The following is an 18,560-nucleotide window of genomic DNA, read 5'->3' as shown; positions in this document are numbered from 1 at the left end:
AAAGATCTCTAAAATTATTTTCCCATGCTTGAGCAGGAGTATAACAGCTAGGCATTAGAGTTCAGAATAGGTGCTGAAAATTGTAGTCCAGCAACATACAGCATGCCACCAGTTGCCTATCCCTGCCCAAAATCAAAAACAATATTGTAAAAGGAGCACAACAGTATGTGTGTGTGTGTGTGTGTGTGTGTGTATGGGAAATTAAGCATCCAGACAGGAGCATTTCCCTCTTTTCATATCGTACCCAGGCTTTAACTCAGATTGCCGACGCACCACGGAATATCGGATAGCAATGGTACAAGCCTTCATCAAATTGGGGACAATTTCAGTCTGAATCATGGTCACACGTATCACAATCATAGTCAAATAGTTGATCTTCTCAGATCCTTGTTTCTTATATTGACCATCTGGTAGAACCTGGAAGATAAGACTTTTTTTAAAAAAAAAAAAAGAACGGATATTGGGGAAGAGAAGTGATAGGCATTATGAAACACTTTTAAAATAATCTGCAGAATTTATTCCTAAATCCTGCATATTTTGGTGAGTATGAGAAAGAAAACATAACATTGCCAGTGAAAATATAACATTGCCAGTGACTGCAACTGAGAAGCAAATACAGACCAACATTTCTTCTTCATCCATATTAAAGCTATGGGTGAAGTGTGGTATACTTAATATGAACCAAAGACTACTTGGGCTAGATATTAACCCCCAAAATAACTCTATAAATGAAAATTCATTACAAAAACTGAATAATTTGATTTGAGTGTTCTTTTTTGATTTACATTAAAAATGATGATCAAAACTAGCTCTTCTACAAAATATTTCTGAGCTGATAGGATGTTGGGATATGTTTAGTTGGTGACTGACTATTACTTCATTTGACATGATTATTCTATGGTGGATGTTTTATTCTTATCACACCAGAGATGTTCTGTGTAAGTTTATTTAATTCTTACTATAGAAGTTTTATTGTACGATTAACCACCAGGAGTCCTGCTGGATTCAGTGGTGAACAAGCTGAGATAACAACAACAACAGTAGGCAGGGTATCCAGGGCTCAAATCTTTACATTTCAACATTCTGCAGCCATGGTTAGAACAATTTCAAAGGGAGGGAGAGAGGGAGGGAGGAAGGAAGGAAGGAAGATTTACTAACATTCTTTCAAAATTCTGAACCAGGTTCCAGAATTCCATGATCTTTGGTATTCTGAAACTGACTGGAATACCTGAGAGCTATCTATCTATACCTGAGAGAACCTGGCCAGCATGTTTTCTTTTGGAACACGGACATTCTTCAGGATGAGAAAGCCATTGTCGATATTCTGAAAGCCCATTTTGGGACCAATATCCCCTATAGTTATTCCTGAGGAATAAAAGAAGCAAAATGAAAACATTAACTTGATTTCATAAAATGAAAATCTTCTGTTGTACAATGGGGATACAAAACTAGTTTGTTAAAAGAAATGCTAAGGGGGCCAGGTTTAGTGGAAGGCTTTGCTGGGAAATCACTTAAGACTACTACTGAAAAAGTTGAGCAAGAAGCTAGGCAGTTTGGAGAAAGAGAAAAAAATGTTTTTAATAAGCTTCCTTCTCTTATCTCTTGTACGTGTCTATTCAGAAGTAATACCACTGAATTCAATGGCACTTCTCTCTGGACAATATGTGTACAATTACGGGCTAAATTTTTAAGTTTTCTGATCTTCTGCAATGCATTCTTTTGCAGTCCATTTTGCAGCGGTTTCACTAGCCCTTCACCTGCTTGCATTCCCTCACATCTCTTTATGTATGGAAAGGATCCATATGAGAAGGAAGAGTACAAGCAGGTAACCTGGAACAACAGAGATGGTGTCAGGAAAGCAAAAGCTCAGAATGAGCTGAGGTTAGAAAAGGATGCTAAGTATAACAAAAAGGGCTTCTTTAGATACTTTCAAAATAAGAGGAAACAAAAATATCAGACAGAGCTATTGACCTCTTACATTGGTTTAGTGTTTCTCAACTAAGGGCATATGTTCCCTCAGGCAACCAAAAACAGAAGGGTGTTGCATGAAAAATCCAGGAGAAGTGGTGAAATGCAAGACGTCTGGAGGAGAGCAAATGGTGACTCTGTCTTCAGAAAGGGGAAAAAGAAAAATCTAGGAAACTACAGAGTAGTCTTACATTGATACTTAGGGAGATTCTAGACAGATCATAAAGAGAATTTAGCACTCTTAGGTTCATGGTGATTAATGCCCAGTGTCTGGGAGAATGAAAACATGCCTAGCTTACTCTTATCAAGAACTTCAGAAGAACATTACCTTGAGCTGGAGAATGATCTCTGAGGCTGCGAATTTGTACGATGAATGGATGCATGCCATAACAACGTTCTTTCAGATAAAGCTGAGCAAAAACCACAGCATGAGTTGCACTTCGCCCCACTGCAATAAGAAAGGGAAGGGGAGAAAAGAAATTATCACTTGCTTAAAAAATAAACTAGAATATTCAGATCTTACTAATATAATCTCACTAGCTATTTGATTTAATGTTAAAGTTGTCATAAAGAAGATAAGACCCAAACATTTGATAATCGACTTGAATAGTTCATTGCTTAGTCCTCATAGCTCTATGTGATTTTGGAATGTCTTCACTTGTAATGATTCCACTGAGTAAGTTGTAGCCTTCACATTAAATTATCTTAAAGGCTGGGGGGCAGGGGGAAACAACAGAAGAAATGAACTTAAAGATTCCTCCCATATAGATCCAACTCACCAGTGTACTTGCTACTTACAGTCTCCTGGCCACCATTTCATGGCAGAGAAGCTTGGCGTGTTGAGAATAAACTCCTGAGTGGCCACATCAAATGTGGCTGTTGTCTCCAAACCCCGAAGATTAGATCCTTTATAACAAAAAGATAAAGGTGACAGTTTTCTGGACACCAGACGACTAGCAGTAGACTGAGTATTTGCTAGCAAGATTTAGGCATCCTAGCTGGTCTCTCCTCAGGAATGAAAGCAAGTTTTCCTTTGGTATGAGCAAGTTCCATCCTTGCAAGGATGTCCGTTAAAAGTAAGGTTGTGATTTTTTAAACCTTCCTGACATGATTTCAGGAGCGAAGCTGACATTATGACATTAATCTAATTTCCTCCGGACTTACAGCATCCATAATCTTAAAACACATACACATGCACATCAATAAATAAGAGGTTCCCTGAAATTCAATGCTAAATCATAAGATCACTGTCAGGCTGAATTTGACTAACAGCTTACTATGACCAATTTTTCCACTCCATCCTTCAGAGCTCATAGCCACTAAGTGGCCACTAAGTGGCTATGACCTAAAGGTCAGCTTGAGTTTTTACAACAAAGTTAACATCATTCTGCATCTCTGGTTATAGGCTGGGAGTTTGGGTGCCTACCCAGGTGGACTTAAAAGCCCCTAAAATTGCTTAGAGAAAAAACATAACAGATAGTTGGAGAAAGGACTTTGCTTTCACTGCTGTTGACGACATTGCCTCATACTGCTCAATGACTGTAAAAGAGAGCTGAATTAAAGGACGTTGTGCTAAAAGTTACGTAAGCAAAAGCTTTGCCTGTGATGGTGCCCAGAGCGTAGAGCTGATCAAATGCTAGACCTCCTAACTTAAGCATTGGTAAACATAACTGCTTGCTGCCAACTGGTTGGAACACATGGAGGTTACCAATACTTTTTTTCTTTAATCTTTACATTCTATTTTCTATAATGATTTTTCTTTATGTAATTTGGTCTGCAGTTGATTGCAAAGAGTGATGGTGATGGTGATGGGATACGCTATGATGAGGGAAGTGGCCATACAACAATGAGGAAAATCATAAATGAAAACCAATTCAAACTGTCATATTAATGAGAGCTTCTGTAAATCTGTGAAATAAATTGTAAAAACTAGGTTCAAACATCAGGCCGAGAGTTTTCCATAGCTACTGAGGGCGAACAGAGATGTAACAGTCACACCATGATGGGTTTTATTAGCATCCTTGTTAGTTATTAGTCTCACATAAAGGGTGAGACTTGTTTAATCAGTTAAGCAAGCACAAATTCATTTCTGCTTCACTTAAAACAAAAAAATTAAAACAGTGCACAGAGCCAGATATAAGCATATATACTCTCTGCTATATAACATTTAAACAATAAAAAAGCCTGTGGCAAAATTTGCTGTGAAGATGATGTAGTAGATACGTGGTATCACAAGCACTAACCAATAAGCCCTCTTGATAAACTGATTGACCTTGGCAAATGGAACTACTGTATGTTGAAAATATGCAAAAACAGGTTTTTACAGCATACTCCAAGTCAGGAATGAAGGAAATGTGATAGAGATGGTGGGGTGAGATTGCTGCTATTGCTTTTAAAAGGTTCCTCAGCCCCAAGGATATGGATCCCCAGCTCCAGGCCCATCTTTAACACTTTCAGTACTATATTACTGATTTGCCTGTGTGAAGCAGCCACTATAGAATAAATATAGAAAGCTATCATCTTCAGCTGCTCTCACCTTGAGGAACAAGATATTCAACAGAGGCACTGCACACAATATAGGTCAATGAATGACATATAGGTATGCATATTAAGAATTCTGAATCTAGCCAATATCTGTAAAAAGTGCATTATAATTACTGATCTCCCAACAGCATTAGAAAGTAGCATTAGGATCTGTCAGCCCTTCAAGGTAGAGCAGCCTAGGAATCCAGAGTTATGAATGCTAATACTACTTTTATTATAAGGTTACAGTAATAGAGTCTTACAAATCGGAATGTGCTTCCCCGGTCCCTTTATCTTCATGAGAACTAGGGAAGATCCTGTCTGAGATTCTTTCTCAAATTATATTTCTGTCCTGGACTCAGATTTAGTTTATCTAACCACGTCCTTGGTTGTGACTCTTCCTCCTGTTCCTCAAGGTTATTCCTACTTCCCATTACAGGATCACTAAGCATTATGCTTACAGCCTCCTCCACAAAACTTCAGTAAACAAACTGGATTTTAGAGCATTTGATTTGCATTTAGCTCATCCTCTTGATCCAACTTTATTGTGTGAGAACAAGAAAAAGGACTCTGCTGAAGATGTCACAAAATGGGGCAAGTAGTCCTAGCCCTTGCTATGATTGCCCAAGAGAAGTCCTACTGAGAAAATCCTGCTTCTTTCACCTTCCTGCGTATTGAGTGAAGGAGGAGAGCTGCAAGTCAGTTCATATCAAATAATAGCACTTAATGAATCACTGGCGTTAAGTTTATCAAAGCAAAGATCTGGATCACTTTACCTGCCAAGGACACTTACCATGTCCCAATTCAGTCTGGGCATAGGTTCCTATGATGAAATACTTTTTTGCTAAGGGAATCCATTTGTTGATTTGTTCACTGGTGCCTAATGCCAAAATGCTCTTCATAAAGACTATGTGTATGTTAAATGCCAAATCGTTACTAAGAAACCTGCAAAAACACAGATGCCATTATATCTCTTAACACTGACCCACAAACATGTGTTCAATACACAATTCATTAGTAGACAGTGAGGGGGAGGTGTTTAAAATTTCAGTGGAGCAATCCTGTTTAGCTTCCATCAGTGAGATCTGTTTCTTTCTAGAAGTATTTCAAGTTGTGTTGCTTTCCCCTTTTCTAAAAATTGCAACCACAAACCACTTGAAAAAGCTTGCTAACCCATTTCCCTAACCCAGCATCTGCCCCTCTCATTATCCCTGCACACAGCCTCCAAGAAAATACTCAGAGCAGAAAACAAAATTAATACCTAATTGCTTCCAGTAATGTAATTAGTTTACATTGCAATCCTATGCATGTAAATCCTGCTGCTTTCAGTAGGTCACATGTCTTGTAACGTGTGGTTACGATTGCAGCTGTCCAAATCTATTAAGGAATACAATGTGTTTCTGTACTCACTGATGTAGGAAAAAGTACTACAGAATTCAAATTACCTATAGCAGTACTTCTGTTCTGGGCCATCTTCCTTCCATCCCATTTCAGCTTTCTTTTGTAAGAAGTAAACAGATTTTCTGATAGCATTTTCATATCTTTCATTTTGGTTCTGGAAATACTGGTTTTCTTGGCTAAATTCTGGATCAGCCTGGAGCACAGCCTCTGTTGAATACAACCACTCTTTCAGCACAGGATGGGATAGGAAGGGCATGACAGTATTTTCAGTTATTTCCTCAGATCCTGCCATAAAGAATTCCCTGGAGTGTTGCAAATGACTGTAGGAACTTCTGGTTGCTTCTGCAAGTTTAAACTGGAGGAAAGTTTAGCTGCTACTTCCAAAATCGCTGCCTCTACAGATAATGTTGTTTCTATGTTGATCAGTAGTACTTTTGAATGGAAAAAACATTCCAATATGGCAGCAAAGGAATCACAAAAAGGTGAAACATACAATACATTCAGATTTATTTAGCATGCATTACTTAATACCAAGGGTAAGCAGTGAAAAAGACATAAACTATAGCCCAAAATTATTTTGTAGCACCTATGATGTAATGAGAGCCAGTTGGGTGCAGTGGTTAAGGCATCAGGCTACCACCTTGGGCACAAAGCCAGTTGGGGACCTTGGGCCAATCCTTCTCTCAGCCCTAGGAAGGAGGAGGAGGCCAGGGCAAATCACTTCTGAAAAATCTTGCCAAGAAAACTGCAGGGACTTGTCCAGGCACTTGCCACGAGTCAAGACTGACTCGAAGTCACACACACGCACTGACTTTAGTGTACTCTGTGAGTTCTAACCTCAACATTCACAATTCTTTAATTAAAGATGACTATTTTTTTTAATTTGACTGGCTTAATTTATTTTTTTTAAACGATAGCTGCAGTGGCTCTCTAAAGAGTAAATTACCAAGATCCATAGTTTCACAATGATATATTTAGAGCCAAGCCAACTCCCAAGAGGTTATGCAAGTTTTCAGGATTTTTCAACAAGTGACAATGTATAAAAAGTGAAAATGGGAGTAGTAATTACAAAGGCCCAAAATCAGCCTAGATGTCACAACCAGTGATCTGTTCTTCAGCCTTGGCCTGAGAAGGACAGATTTCAGATTTAATGAATTTGTTACTATTCATTTTACAGATTTCAGATTATATTTTGTATCATAGGGCAAAGAAGCAAGTATTACCACTAAGGGTGCTGTGATATTACATACCACCCTCTTGAAAATATGAAGATCATTTGTAATGATAATTTGTTGCAAAACTCACAGGTTTACTAAGGAATGCTCTGTCAGAACATTGACCCAACTAGTTAGGACTGACTGTAGTATATACTCAGGATTTCTGGATTAGACTGAACTTGGAATCTTCTGTATGTAAAATATATTCTCTGATGCTGAACCACATGGTTTTTCTCAGCAACAGGGATAGGACAAGAACTTTGTGAAACATAAAAATTCTTCTGTTGACATTAAAAACAAAAATCTCCAGTCAAGATCCTCTTTGTTGCTGAATTCTATGTGCACACTTTTTTTTTTGCATGTTTTTCTCCTTGATCAAGAGGACTTACTCTTTTTTCCTTTAAAACTGATAATTTCATAAGCTAAGTTCCAAAGACTACATAGAATGCAGTTAGCCTGGCTTTCATGTCTGCTGCTTGTTTTGGCTGCTACAGCCTAAAATCAAAGAAATAACTCCAGCCTGAAAAAAACATATGCAGCATTGCAATGATGGAGGATGTCCATAGGATAGAGAGAGACACACACAGGTCAAACAAAAAACAAAAAGCTGTTAAATTTGTCATGAGCTCTTTTGAGTTATCTACTAACCGACTTCTCTCCGGATCTTGGTGTTTTCTGCTCCACCATCCAGTATATTGGTAAGGCGCTCAATGGTGAAAGAGATATTTTTTCGTTCAATGTCAAGATCAGGATTCACATCTTGTCCCAGAGAATTTGGGGAAAATGTATTTGCCTTCTGTGCTTCCATTTTGAATACTTAAGAACCTGTGAAATGCAGCCGAAATTAGTTATCTAAGGGTCTTCTCAGGTCTCATAAGGAAATTTTAACTAACCAACAATCTGAGTATAGAAAGGATGCTTTCTTAGAAATAGGCCCAGGAGACTATCAAAACAATCCTATATGTACTTTCCTGCTGGGTATAACCAATTTCAAACACAGTGGGATTTATTCTGAATAATCATTCACTAGATTGCACTATCAGTGCATGAGTCTATTTGTGAGTATCTCAAACATCACTTGATATATTCTACTTAACTCCTAGGGATGAATCTGTTCATTGTGATTACCAGTAGCGTTATCATGTTCTACTGGCAATGTCACGGGTGACACGGATGTCAAAGCACCCATGACATTTCTATATGCAGTTGTCCTCACCTCATCCCAATTAAATATAAATAATGTTTTAAATGATCAGGATTTCAGTGATCTCATCCCTAAAGTTGTTTCATAACCTTGCAGGAAAATGCAGACATCTCAATAATTTGCCACCAAGTTTCTACCATGCAAATATGAAGGTGTTAAGATATCTGATAATTTTTGTGCAACAGATCCTTTTGTAACTCCAACTAATAATTGAGCTGTGCAAATCCTTTAGGTGGATGCTTTGTGAAGCAACCAAAGCATCCCTCTAAATCTTGAAGCCTTAAGGAAGCCACAATTCTCTAAGGTTTGGAGCAGCCAGTTCAGAGCTCTCTCCATGTCTTCTGAGCATACCTGTGCAGTAACGTAGGCAGTTCCATTCAGATAACTGCTGAAGGGCTTCTCTGTATGCTTAGATGATATGGGGAGAACCTGAAAATGGCCAAGCCAAGCTTCAAAAGGCACATCTACCTCAATGCTTCAAGCAGCAGGTTCTGAAGGGGACTGCACTCATTTTGCAAAACACCCCTTGAATGATTTGCCTAGCCCTAGTATAAAGCATTGAAGCCATCCACCTCTTATGGGCCAAAAATACCTGGCGCTCATCAAGGTATTTTTGTGTGCCAACATAACTGGAGCTCATCAAAGCATTGATGTATTTATAACTGCTGTACTTTTATGATGTGTTCCTCTGCTTTATTCAAGCACAAATCAAACATTTCCAAAATGCTCAAGAAATGAAACAGATGAACAGAATTTGAACCCAAGGAAAAATGCAGATATCACAGTGGGTGAAATCAAGAAAGCCAGCTGACCAGGTCTGGATACCAGATACCAGAGATAAGAACCATCATGCAATAGGTTATGTAATGGTCAATGAAAAACTGATGTGATGTAGAAAGGAAGGTGTGATGGATATTGTTGGCAAAAGATGAAAAAGAAAGCTGTAAGAGACCTCACGTTGACAGACTTCGCCATTCAAGTATGTTGGCACCTCCTGTCTCCCAAACCCCTTACCAAAAGGGCCAATTCATAGTGAGTAAACACCTATGTGTGCATATGTGAATGCATAATGCTTAAGGAAACTGTATCCAATAAAGTTGTTGTAGTTTAACAAAGACTCTCAGCATGCTGTGTGTTCCATACGTTATGTAAGAGAAATATTTATAATCTTGCCATCTTCAAATGATTTTCGATTCTAAACCATAGCATAATGTGTAAACCAGATCAAGGTGCTTAAATTTGGTTTTGGCTTAGCATCTTATATATGTCCAGCTATAATAAACTCTCTTTTTTGGCCTGGCATTTTATGTGGATTCATTTAATTGTGGATTATTTAATAAATCATTATTAATTAAATGCCAGCTTAGCCTTTGTCTTTAAGAATCTTTATATAATTACATATAGACATTTATTCTTTTCTTTTTCTTAGGAAGCTTCCTAAAATACATGTCAACATCCCCACAATGCTATCTGATAACCTATATAATTTTTAGAAAAACATTTTAACTATGACTTCTGTGACACCCAACTGGAAAATGTTATTTCCTATAATGGCTTTCTTATAAAAGAAGGACAATATTGTGAGGAATGCCACTGAAAAATCTGTCATCTTTAAAAGAATTGTTCTTACTTTTTTCTTGCAGCCACATCATACCGTCTTGCAAACTAACAGGCACTGCACTGCAAAATTTAACCTTTGCACTGGCCTATAAGTGACACATTAATAGAACACTAACAAAAAGACAAATGTTCAAGGTGAAGGAAGACAAATAAAGCCTTTTGCATGTCACCTACTGTACATCTCAAGACACACTTTATTTTTATTTTCACTCTTACATGACTTCAGCAACCAATCTCAATGAAAGAAAGCTATTTTTAAAAAATGTAAGGTCTCTGTCAGGATCTACGCAAGCCAGAACCTTCAATTGTTTTTTATTGCTTTTACTTTTATTGCTACGCATAGATCAATAGTAGAATAGTGGGAATATTATTTTAAACTGGTTGCTTGACCTGCCATAAAAAGGGGGGAGAGGAGGCCAGGTGCCGTTATCTCTATCTTGAAACAGACATCCAAGGCCAGGAGGTGTGAGAACCGGGGCAAGGCGCGAAGAGTTGCAAGCGGGAAAGAAAACCTAGAAGGGGGGGAAATTAGGGTTTGTTTTGTAGAATTAGACTCAACAAACTATGATGCTGTACGCTTCTCCTGAATAAAGAAATCTCTGATGGAACTTTTGGTCTCCAGAGGATTTACTGAACTTTGGGATCGAGTGTGCAGACTCTGACATTCTCTATTAAAACAGTAATTTATCTAAGTAGAACCAATAATTTAATTGAACCAATGAATTATAGGGTTGGAAGGAACCTTGGAGGTCTTCTAGTCCAACCTGGTGCCCAAGGCAGGAGTCCTCAGACCATCTCAGACAAATGGTTGTCCCATCTTTCTTTGAATACCTCCAGCGATGGAGCACCCACAACTCTGGGAGACAAGCTGTTTCACTGCTTAATAGCTCTCACTGTTAGGAAATTCCTGCTTATTTCCAGGTTAGATCTCTCTCTGACGAGCTTCCACCCATTGCTTCTTGTCCCACGCTCAGGTGCTATGGAGAATAAATCAACTCCCTCATCCCTGTGGCAGCCCTTCAAGTATTGGAACACTGCTACGTATCTCCCTTCAGTCTTCTCTTTGTTAAGGTAAACATACCTAGTTCCTTTAGCTGTTCTTCATAGGTTTTAGCCTCCAGACCCCTTATCTTTGTTGCTCTTCTCTGCACTCTTTTTAGGGCCTCAGGACTGTATTAAATTATATCCCACCTGTCCTTCACAGCAACTTAATGCAGAATATTTCCTACTAACAACCTTCTGTGAAATTGTAAGTTAGGAAAAGGGAATGTAACTTTGTTAACCTGGATCCCTCCAATGTCCTATACTTACCAAGATTAGGGAGAAAGTAGTGGACTAGATAAATATGATTGTGTGACAAAAGCTAAAATTGTCAGAGGATAATATTCTTTTGAACTATGTACCTAATACGTGGAACTTGACAACCGGACAATGTAAATGGATTCTCCGTACTTTTACTATGGCCAAGACTGATACTGCAGCATTGGAAGCATAAATGCATGGCCCCCTTTACTCAATGGATTGAAGACCTGATCACACTTGCCACCTATGAGCTGATTGCCTATAGATGTAGACTTTGTGTGGACAAGTATAATAAATTATGGAACTCATTTATACAAAATATAGTAGGTTAAAAAAAAAACCATGATAGTCATATAAATGTATTAGAAATATATACTTTACTTGAATAATATTTGCATTAGATAAGTATATATAGAATCGTAATTGTTTACTGTTATAATGACTTATTAACATGTTTTTTTCTTGGCTGTATTTCTTTCACTTTTTTGTTAGAGCCCATTCTATGTGTTTAGCTCCCTTCTTGTCAATAATAAATACATAAATAAACCCCTCGATTGCTCAATTTCTAGTCTAATGCTTTAATCAGTACTAGGGGTGTCCACAGGGTATGCTCAAAAAAGTCAAGATGGTGACCGTGACAGTGTGATCAAAGCTCCACCAATGTTTAACGTACGTCTCACAGGTGACACACATAAAAAACAGGCGAAATGTCGATGGGACTACTGGACCCACCATCTTGACTTTTTAAATTGCACCTTGCAGACACCCCTGATCACTACCCAACTGTGTCAAGGCAATTTGCCAGTTCCCTCTTGCATTCGTAGTTCAAACACCTGCACATTTAGGGAAAAGAAAATGCAACCTGTTTCAGTCTGACAAACTCGAAGGAGAGGACTGCATCAGCCAAGGTGTGGGCACCTTATCCCAAACACCTTTGGTGACAGCCATAGCGTGGAAGGAGGCTTTCTCACAAAGAACCGTAAGCCCAGAGAAGAAAGTCTCTAGAAGGCCTCATGCCGAATTTGTGTGAGAGGTAGGGTGGGGAGGCGAAGCGCTTAAAACCGAAGTCTCAAAATGAATTATTAAAAGTAATCAAAGAAAAGAAGCGAAGCTTGCAAGCAACACATGCGAGGTTCAGCGACTAGGTTGGTAGCTCAACCATGAATCAGTTACAATTCTTGGGAGGATTTAGCTGCGTACTTTGAATCAAAACTTACACGGGTTTTCTCCACATAAATTCCACCGAGTCAACTGGCCTTAGGTGCCAGCACGCAAAAAACCGCACTCTCTCTGCACAGGCCTCTTACTCAGGAGTTAAGTCTCGAAAGATACAAACTATCAGGTAAGCGTGCCTCGAATCGCAACCCGGGTAGCGTTTTCCCCCTCGAGCGGAAACCCACGCCTTCTGCCCAGCTGTATGCCCTGCAAAGCCAGGTCAAAGCTGTCCTGCGGACGGCCAATCCCTCCAGCAAGCCGGGTTGACAGGTCTGCACGCCCGAGAGGAACCGGATCCGTTTCGCAGACGCTGTGCAAAGCCCGCACGAACTCAGCCTAATTGTAAAAAAGGTCCGCGGCTACCCAGAAACGCGCGAGCGTGGAAAGTCAGGCTCACGATCGGCACCCCACGCGCTTCCTCACCCCACGCCTCGCGGAAACTTTTTAGCAAAGGGCAGGAGAAAAGAAATCCTTTCCATTCCCTCTGGTCCGCGAACGGCGACCGAGACGCATCCAGTCTGCGTTGGCTTGAATGCCCACACCGGCCCCGACCTACCTTGCCAGCTTTCCAAAAAGTAACTCCACTGCGCTGCCCTCGCTCGGTTACCGAGTTACCTCCTCCTCCTTCTCAGTCCCGTCTCTATGATCCCCGCTTTCTCCCCTTCTCTTTCTCTCGGGAGGAGTCGCTGCCGCGTCCTTCCGGAGAGAAGGCAAGCTACCGCTTTGGAAAGGGAAGTTGCTGCTCTTTGGGGGGAGAAAGGGGAGCGATCGTTTCGGTGACAGGCTTGCTTTTTAAAAAAAAAGAAGGGAGGAAGGAAGGAGGCAAGCAAGAAGAAAACACAAAGCTTGAAAGAGAAGAGAGAGAGAAAGAAAGAGAAAGAAAGAAGAAATTACAAAGCTTGAAAGAGAAGAGAGAGAGAGAGAAGGAAGGAAGGAAGGAAGGAAGGAAGGAAGGAAGGAAGGAAGGAAGGAAACACACAAGCTTCTCCAGTCAGCTGCCTAGAGCAGATGTTTTGGGCTAGGCTGCTGGGAATTATGAGTGTGGAAGTCCAACACATCTGAGGAATACACAGTTGGGATGGCTGCTGTATGTGCTTAACCAGAGAATCAGTCCCATTGCACTCGGTGGACCTTACTACTGATTAGATGAGTGTTTTTCAACCTTGGCAACTTTAAGATGTCTGGACCTCAACTCCCAGAATTCCCCAGCCAACATATAGAGTTTGCACTATTCTGGATGATGCAAAGCAGGACATACATATTCCTGGACTCCCATTGTAAACCCCCATTCTGGACAATTTTAATTTCAAGTGTTTTTGTAGTTTCATGGAGAAAATCTATGTGGTTGCTAAGAGTTGAAAATGATTTGATGGCACATAATCAATCGATCAATCTTGTAGCACTGTAGTTAGTAAAGCCCAAGAAAGTGTTGAGAATTGGAATTAAATTTATACTAGAAAAAATATTTGTTTATTGCATTTGTATTTCACCTTTTCTCCTAGAACATACTGTGATTTACAGTGGTGCTTAAAAGTTTGTGAACCCTTTTGAGTTTTCAATATTTCTGCATAAATATGACCTAAAATGGGATCTGTTCTCCACACAAGCCCTAGTACTAGATAAAGAAGATTCAGTTAAACAAATGCGTCAAAAACATTATACTTGTTCATTGATTTATGGAGGAAAATGACACAGTGGCCAACAGCACCTAGAATCCTTCTGCTTACCACCCATGATAGATACCATCTGTTCTAGACCACCTAGAGCAAAGACTTGAACTGGAGTCTACTACAATCAAATCCACTAAAGTAGAGTCTAAACATTGCAGCACTCCAAACCTAGTAATAAGGATGGAAAGACTTCTTAAATAAACTTTGTGCATTTCACATAACTTCCAGTTGATATTAGGGATAATAATAGTGCCTGGCAGCACTAATAGTGTCCTAAGATAATTTAATGCAATAAATTAATAATTTATACATTGCTGTATATTGATCTGATTTGTACATTGTGCCGAATCTTAGTTTGTTTTACTGTAGCTTATTGCATCAAGTACCATTAACTAAGGTGCTAGAACATGCTAAGCTGTAAAGTATGATCAATATTATTCTCCATTCTGTATTCCAGGTTCAAGTTCCCATCAGTCAAGCTCACTGGGTAATGTTGGGTCAATCACTATCTCTCCCAGTGTATCCCACTTAGGCTGTGATTTGGGGGAAAAATGGGAGACAGAATGCTATACATACCATCTTGAGATCCTAGAAAAAGGTTAGGCTATACATCTGATGATTTAAACACAAATATACAACATGAGGAGAAATCTAAATTTTGAATGTACTGGATTTTGCTTATAAAGATGCACTGGCCAAGTTCTCTGTTTTCATTTATGAAATCTGTATTAAAGCATCTGTTGATAAAGAACGTTCTGCCCTTTAAACTACAATAAGGAAACCTGTATGCCTAGGGTTATACTGTAGTGCAATATCTGAGAATGACTAGGTAAGTTGGAGAGAAGGCTAAGAAGTTATTCAGAATACATAGTTACTTAATTTGGCAAGTATCATTGGTAGTAAATATTAATGTTGCAGGGTACAATCTACATATAGTCATAAAATGCTGAGTGGAACTAAGAATCCCCCAGGTAAAAGATGTTCTGGCCTAGAATGTTTCATTCAGCTCAAGAAGATGGATTCCACATTGGCACTCTGTAAGATTAGAGGAGATTCCTGTTTGTTAAGGATAAAAATTGCACAATATACCCCTAGGAATTCTCATACTATACGGACCTGTTATACGGCTTGTATACAAAGAGATTTCCAACCAACTAAACCAAACTCTTCCACTTATGTCCAACTGATACTAGACTTCTATGCATGCATGTGTGAACAGATACCAACACACACCTGCTTCACGTAATTCTAAGTAATACGTGATTTATTTTGTTTTGTGTTAGCATCTCATGTGACCCTGCCCATTGTGGTAAACCATTATGGCTTAGTATATCAATGGGAATGAGACAATTGTGGTTTACTCAACAAAGCATGATTAAGCAAGCTATGTCTTAGCAGTGTTTGGAGCTACTCACAAATCAGCTACTCACATTGATTTGCTGGTAACTCCCATTGTTGGAAAATCAAAAACACTGATTAGCATAACTCCTTTGAAGTTTTATCGCCTCTGAAGAGGCAATAAACAAGTGTACTGAGAGATTCAGCAATAAAAAAAGAATTTACATATTAAAAGCAAGATTATATTTTTCCACAGAGCTGATTCTTGCAAACAGCAATACAGATTTACAATCTGAGAGACATGGAGTATTTATTATTATTATGTGCCATCAAGTCATTTTTGACTCCTAGTGACCACATAGATAGATTTTCTCCAAGAATTTCTCCAAGAAACACAATTTCTTCTTTTTTTTTTTCATGTTCTGAGTAATAAACAGTGTGATCTTCTGACTGAAAGTGTCCGATCCCAGTCCATCTCAATTTGCTGATGCCTAAGATGTCAATTTGTAGTAGTTCATTTCATTGTTCACCATGTTGAACTTTCCTGCGTTCATGCTTCTTGTTTCACATTCCTACTGTAATTCTATCTTTGCAGCTTCAGATTTTCTTTTCCTGTATGACAACATCAGCGACTATACGTCCTGAAGGCTTTAATCTAATCATGTCATAAACACCATTAGTACTCTGAAAGATCTTCAGCCCTTCCTCAGTAGCGTGTTGAGTTCATCCCACCTGAGGGACCCATCATTCTGCACTACATTGTCAATTGTTTTATATTTTCAATACAAGTTTTTTTTTGGTAAAAAGACAGGAGTGGTTTACCATTGCCTTCTCCTGCACAGTATGAATTGATGCCTTTGCCATTGTCACTAAAGTGATCATCTGCCTCCAGCATCTTCCTATATCGCTGCTGCCCAACAGAGGTGCCTGCTTGCTTTAGCTGGGCAGCTGGGATGACCTTCACACCTTGAGTGACCCTGCTGGGAGTAGATACTCTGGGCATACACTCCCAACATTCTATGCTTATCCTTCCCAGGAACTCCCCCCTGCCATGATGAGATCCTGCTAGATCTGATGGAAGTAAAATCAAACAACAAGCTTTGGACATGTTCCTTGGGAATTCTGGCAGCTTAGTGGAGCATCTAGCTGACTTTGGCTGAGCTTAAAAATGCTAAACAGGGCCAGACCTAGATAATGCTGGGAAGGAAGTCTGCCAGGAAGTCCAAGGGCTATTCAAGTTAGATTGATTGATTATGTGCCATCAAGTTGCTGTTGACTACCACATAGATGGATTTTCTCCATGACGATCTGGCCCTAACCTGGTATTTCAGGTCTTCCAATGGTACACTCATAGCCACTGCAACTGAGTCCATTCACCTTGCTGCTGGTCATCCTCTTCTTCTCTTTCCTTCCACCTTTCCCAGCATTAGAGCCTTCTCTTGAGAGTTAGGTCTTTGTATAATGTGTCTGAAGTAGGATAATTTGAGCCTGGTCATTTGTGGCTTGAGTGAAAACTCTGGGTTGATTTGTTCAATGATCCATTTATTTGTTTCTTGGCTGTCCATGGTATTGTCAGGAGTCTTCTCCAACACCAGAGTTCAAAAGCATCAATACCCTTCCTATGCTGCTTCATCAAAGTCTAACTTTCACTTCCATAGAGTGTCACAGGGAATGCCATGGCTTGTGAGATTCTGATCTCATGACATTTGAACATCTTTTCCAAGGCCTTCATGGCTACTCTACCAAGTGCTAGTCTGCAATGCATTTCTTGACTGTTTGTTCCTTTACTGTTGATGCTTGGTCCTAAAAGGCAGAAGCTGTCCACTACTTTGATATCTGTTATTGATGTGGAAATTAAGATAACTTCTCAGCCGGGTTTCCCTCAAAGCCAAATGCAGAGAACTGTTTTCAAGAATGATGATCTGTGTCTAACTGTCACAGGCCAAAAGCCCAAGTCACTTATTTCTTAGGATCAAAACTGAGGATGAATTTACAGAATTCCATACATAAGCTAAAGAATTCCATTACAGTTCCATACATAAGCTAAAAAAAACCCTGCTTGTCCAAAGATTGGATAAAAGCACCTCCTTGTGGTGGAATGATAAACCTGAGGCTGTGATCCTGACTGACTATAGAATTATTTACTTGTATAAGTCCAGTACCATCATTTGACTTGTCTTTTTACAGTGCAAAAGTAGATAGGTCTCAGCTCTGGGTGCTCACAATTAAAAGTGCAGCATTGGGGAAACAACAGACAAAGGAAAGTGAAGCGGGGTCAATAGGAGAATGCATGAATGTCTGTGACATTTCCTACTGTCTCTGGATCTATCGGGAATCCAGTGAGAAGGAGGGCACTGATAAAAAGGAATGAAGGACTTTTCACGTCCTCTGATTACTTTGTGACCTTTTGAGCACAGACAGTCCAATAAAAGCTGTAGGTGTTAAAAGAAAAACTAACAGGGTGCATTAATGAAATGTACTCCAAAAGCAAAGTAGCTACACATTCAGGATGCTGTAGTGTGTTGCAACTCTGCATGATGGAAGCCTAGACGGAAAAACTTACACAAAGTTAGAGGCATTGGAGATGCCTAGAGAAGTCTGCAGAAAGGCACAATAGTCTTCTTCAAGTAGCTGAATGACTGTCATGTTGAAGATAGGGCAGAATTTTCAGATGTGTTCCAGAAGACACAAAATAATGGGTTTAAGTTAGAGGGAAGTTGATTTCAGTTGGAGATCAGGAAAAATGTTGCAATGATAAGAGCTCTGCCACTATGGAACATAATTAACAGGTTTCCATCTGTGAAATGCTGGAGGTAGTGATTCTTCTTCTTGCAGGTGAAAAAAGCAAAACTGTCAGAGACGTAGACTTCACTATGGACAAATGAATAAGAAATCCACAGCAGTTTTCCCCAAAACCGATGAGTTTGATTCATAATTATTGTTAGTGAGATATAAAAAATTGAATCAAGGAAGCGAAAACATAAAAACAACATAAACGCCCTATAAGGAAGCCAGCAATAGGTTGGAATGCTTACTTCAACAGCTATATTAGGTAAAAGGATAGCCTTGTACAGCACATGGGCTCTAGCATTTGAGGGTGTG

General features: G+C 39.4%; 1 protein-coding gene across 1 annotated transcript in view; it reads right to left on the bottom strand.

The window, feature by feature from the left end:
* The window catches only part of ACOX2 (acyl-CoA oxidase 2), a 32,364-nt gene extending 18,977 nt beyond the window's left edge, over positions 1–13,387 (bottom strand). The window contains exons 1-8 of the mRNA XM_007427408.4: positions 13,007–13,387; positions 7,758–7,934; positions 5,937–6,099; positions 5,285–5,436; positions 2,767–2,874; positions 2,297–2,416; positions 1,250–1,365; positions 245–417 (exon numbers count right to left, since the gene is read on the bottom strand). Of these exons, the coding sequence (XP_007427470.1) occupies positions 245–417; positions 1,250–1,365; positions 2,297–2,416; positions 2,767–2,874; positions 5,285–5,436; positions 5,937–6,099; positions 7,758–7,917 (992 nt within the window). The 5' untranslated portion in view covers positions 7,918–7,934; positions 13,007–13,387. The remainder of the gene's footprint in view (positions 1–244; positions 418–1,249; positions 1,366–2,296; positions 2,417–2,766; positions 2,875–5,284; positions 5,437–5,936; positions 6,100–7,757; positions 7,935–13,006) is intronic.
* Between the last annotated feature and the right edge of the window lie 5,173 nt (positions 13,388–18,560).

The sequence above is a fragment of the Python bivittatus genome, unplaced genomic scaffold (assembly GCF_059951505.1).
Source record: "Python bivittatus isolate LINGU-HERP-01145 unplaced genomic scaffold, Pbiv_v1 ctg000080_np1212, whole genome shotgun sequence".
Lineage (NCBI taxonomy): Eukaryota > Metazoa > Chordata > Lepidosauria > Squamata > Pythonidae > Python > Python bivittatus.
The sequence above is the reverse complement of the archived record's forward strand: the minus strand, read 5'-3'. Positions and strand labels throughout refer to the sequence as shown.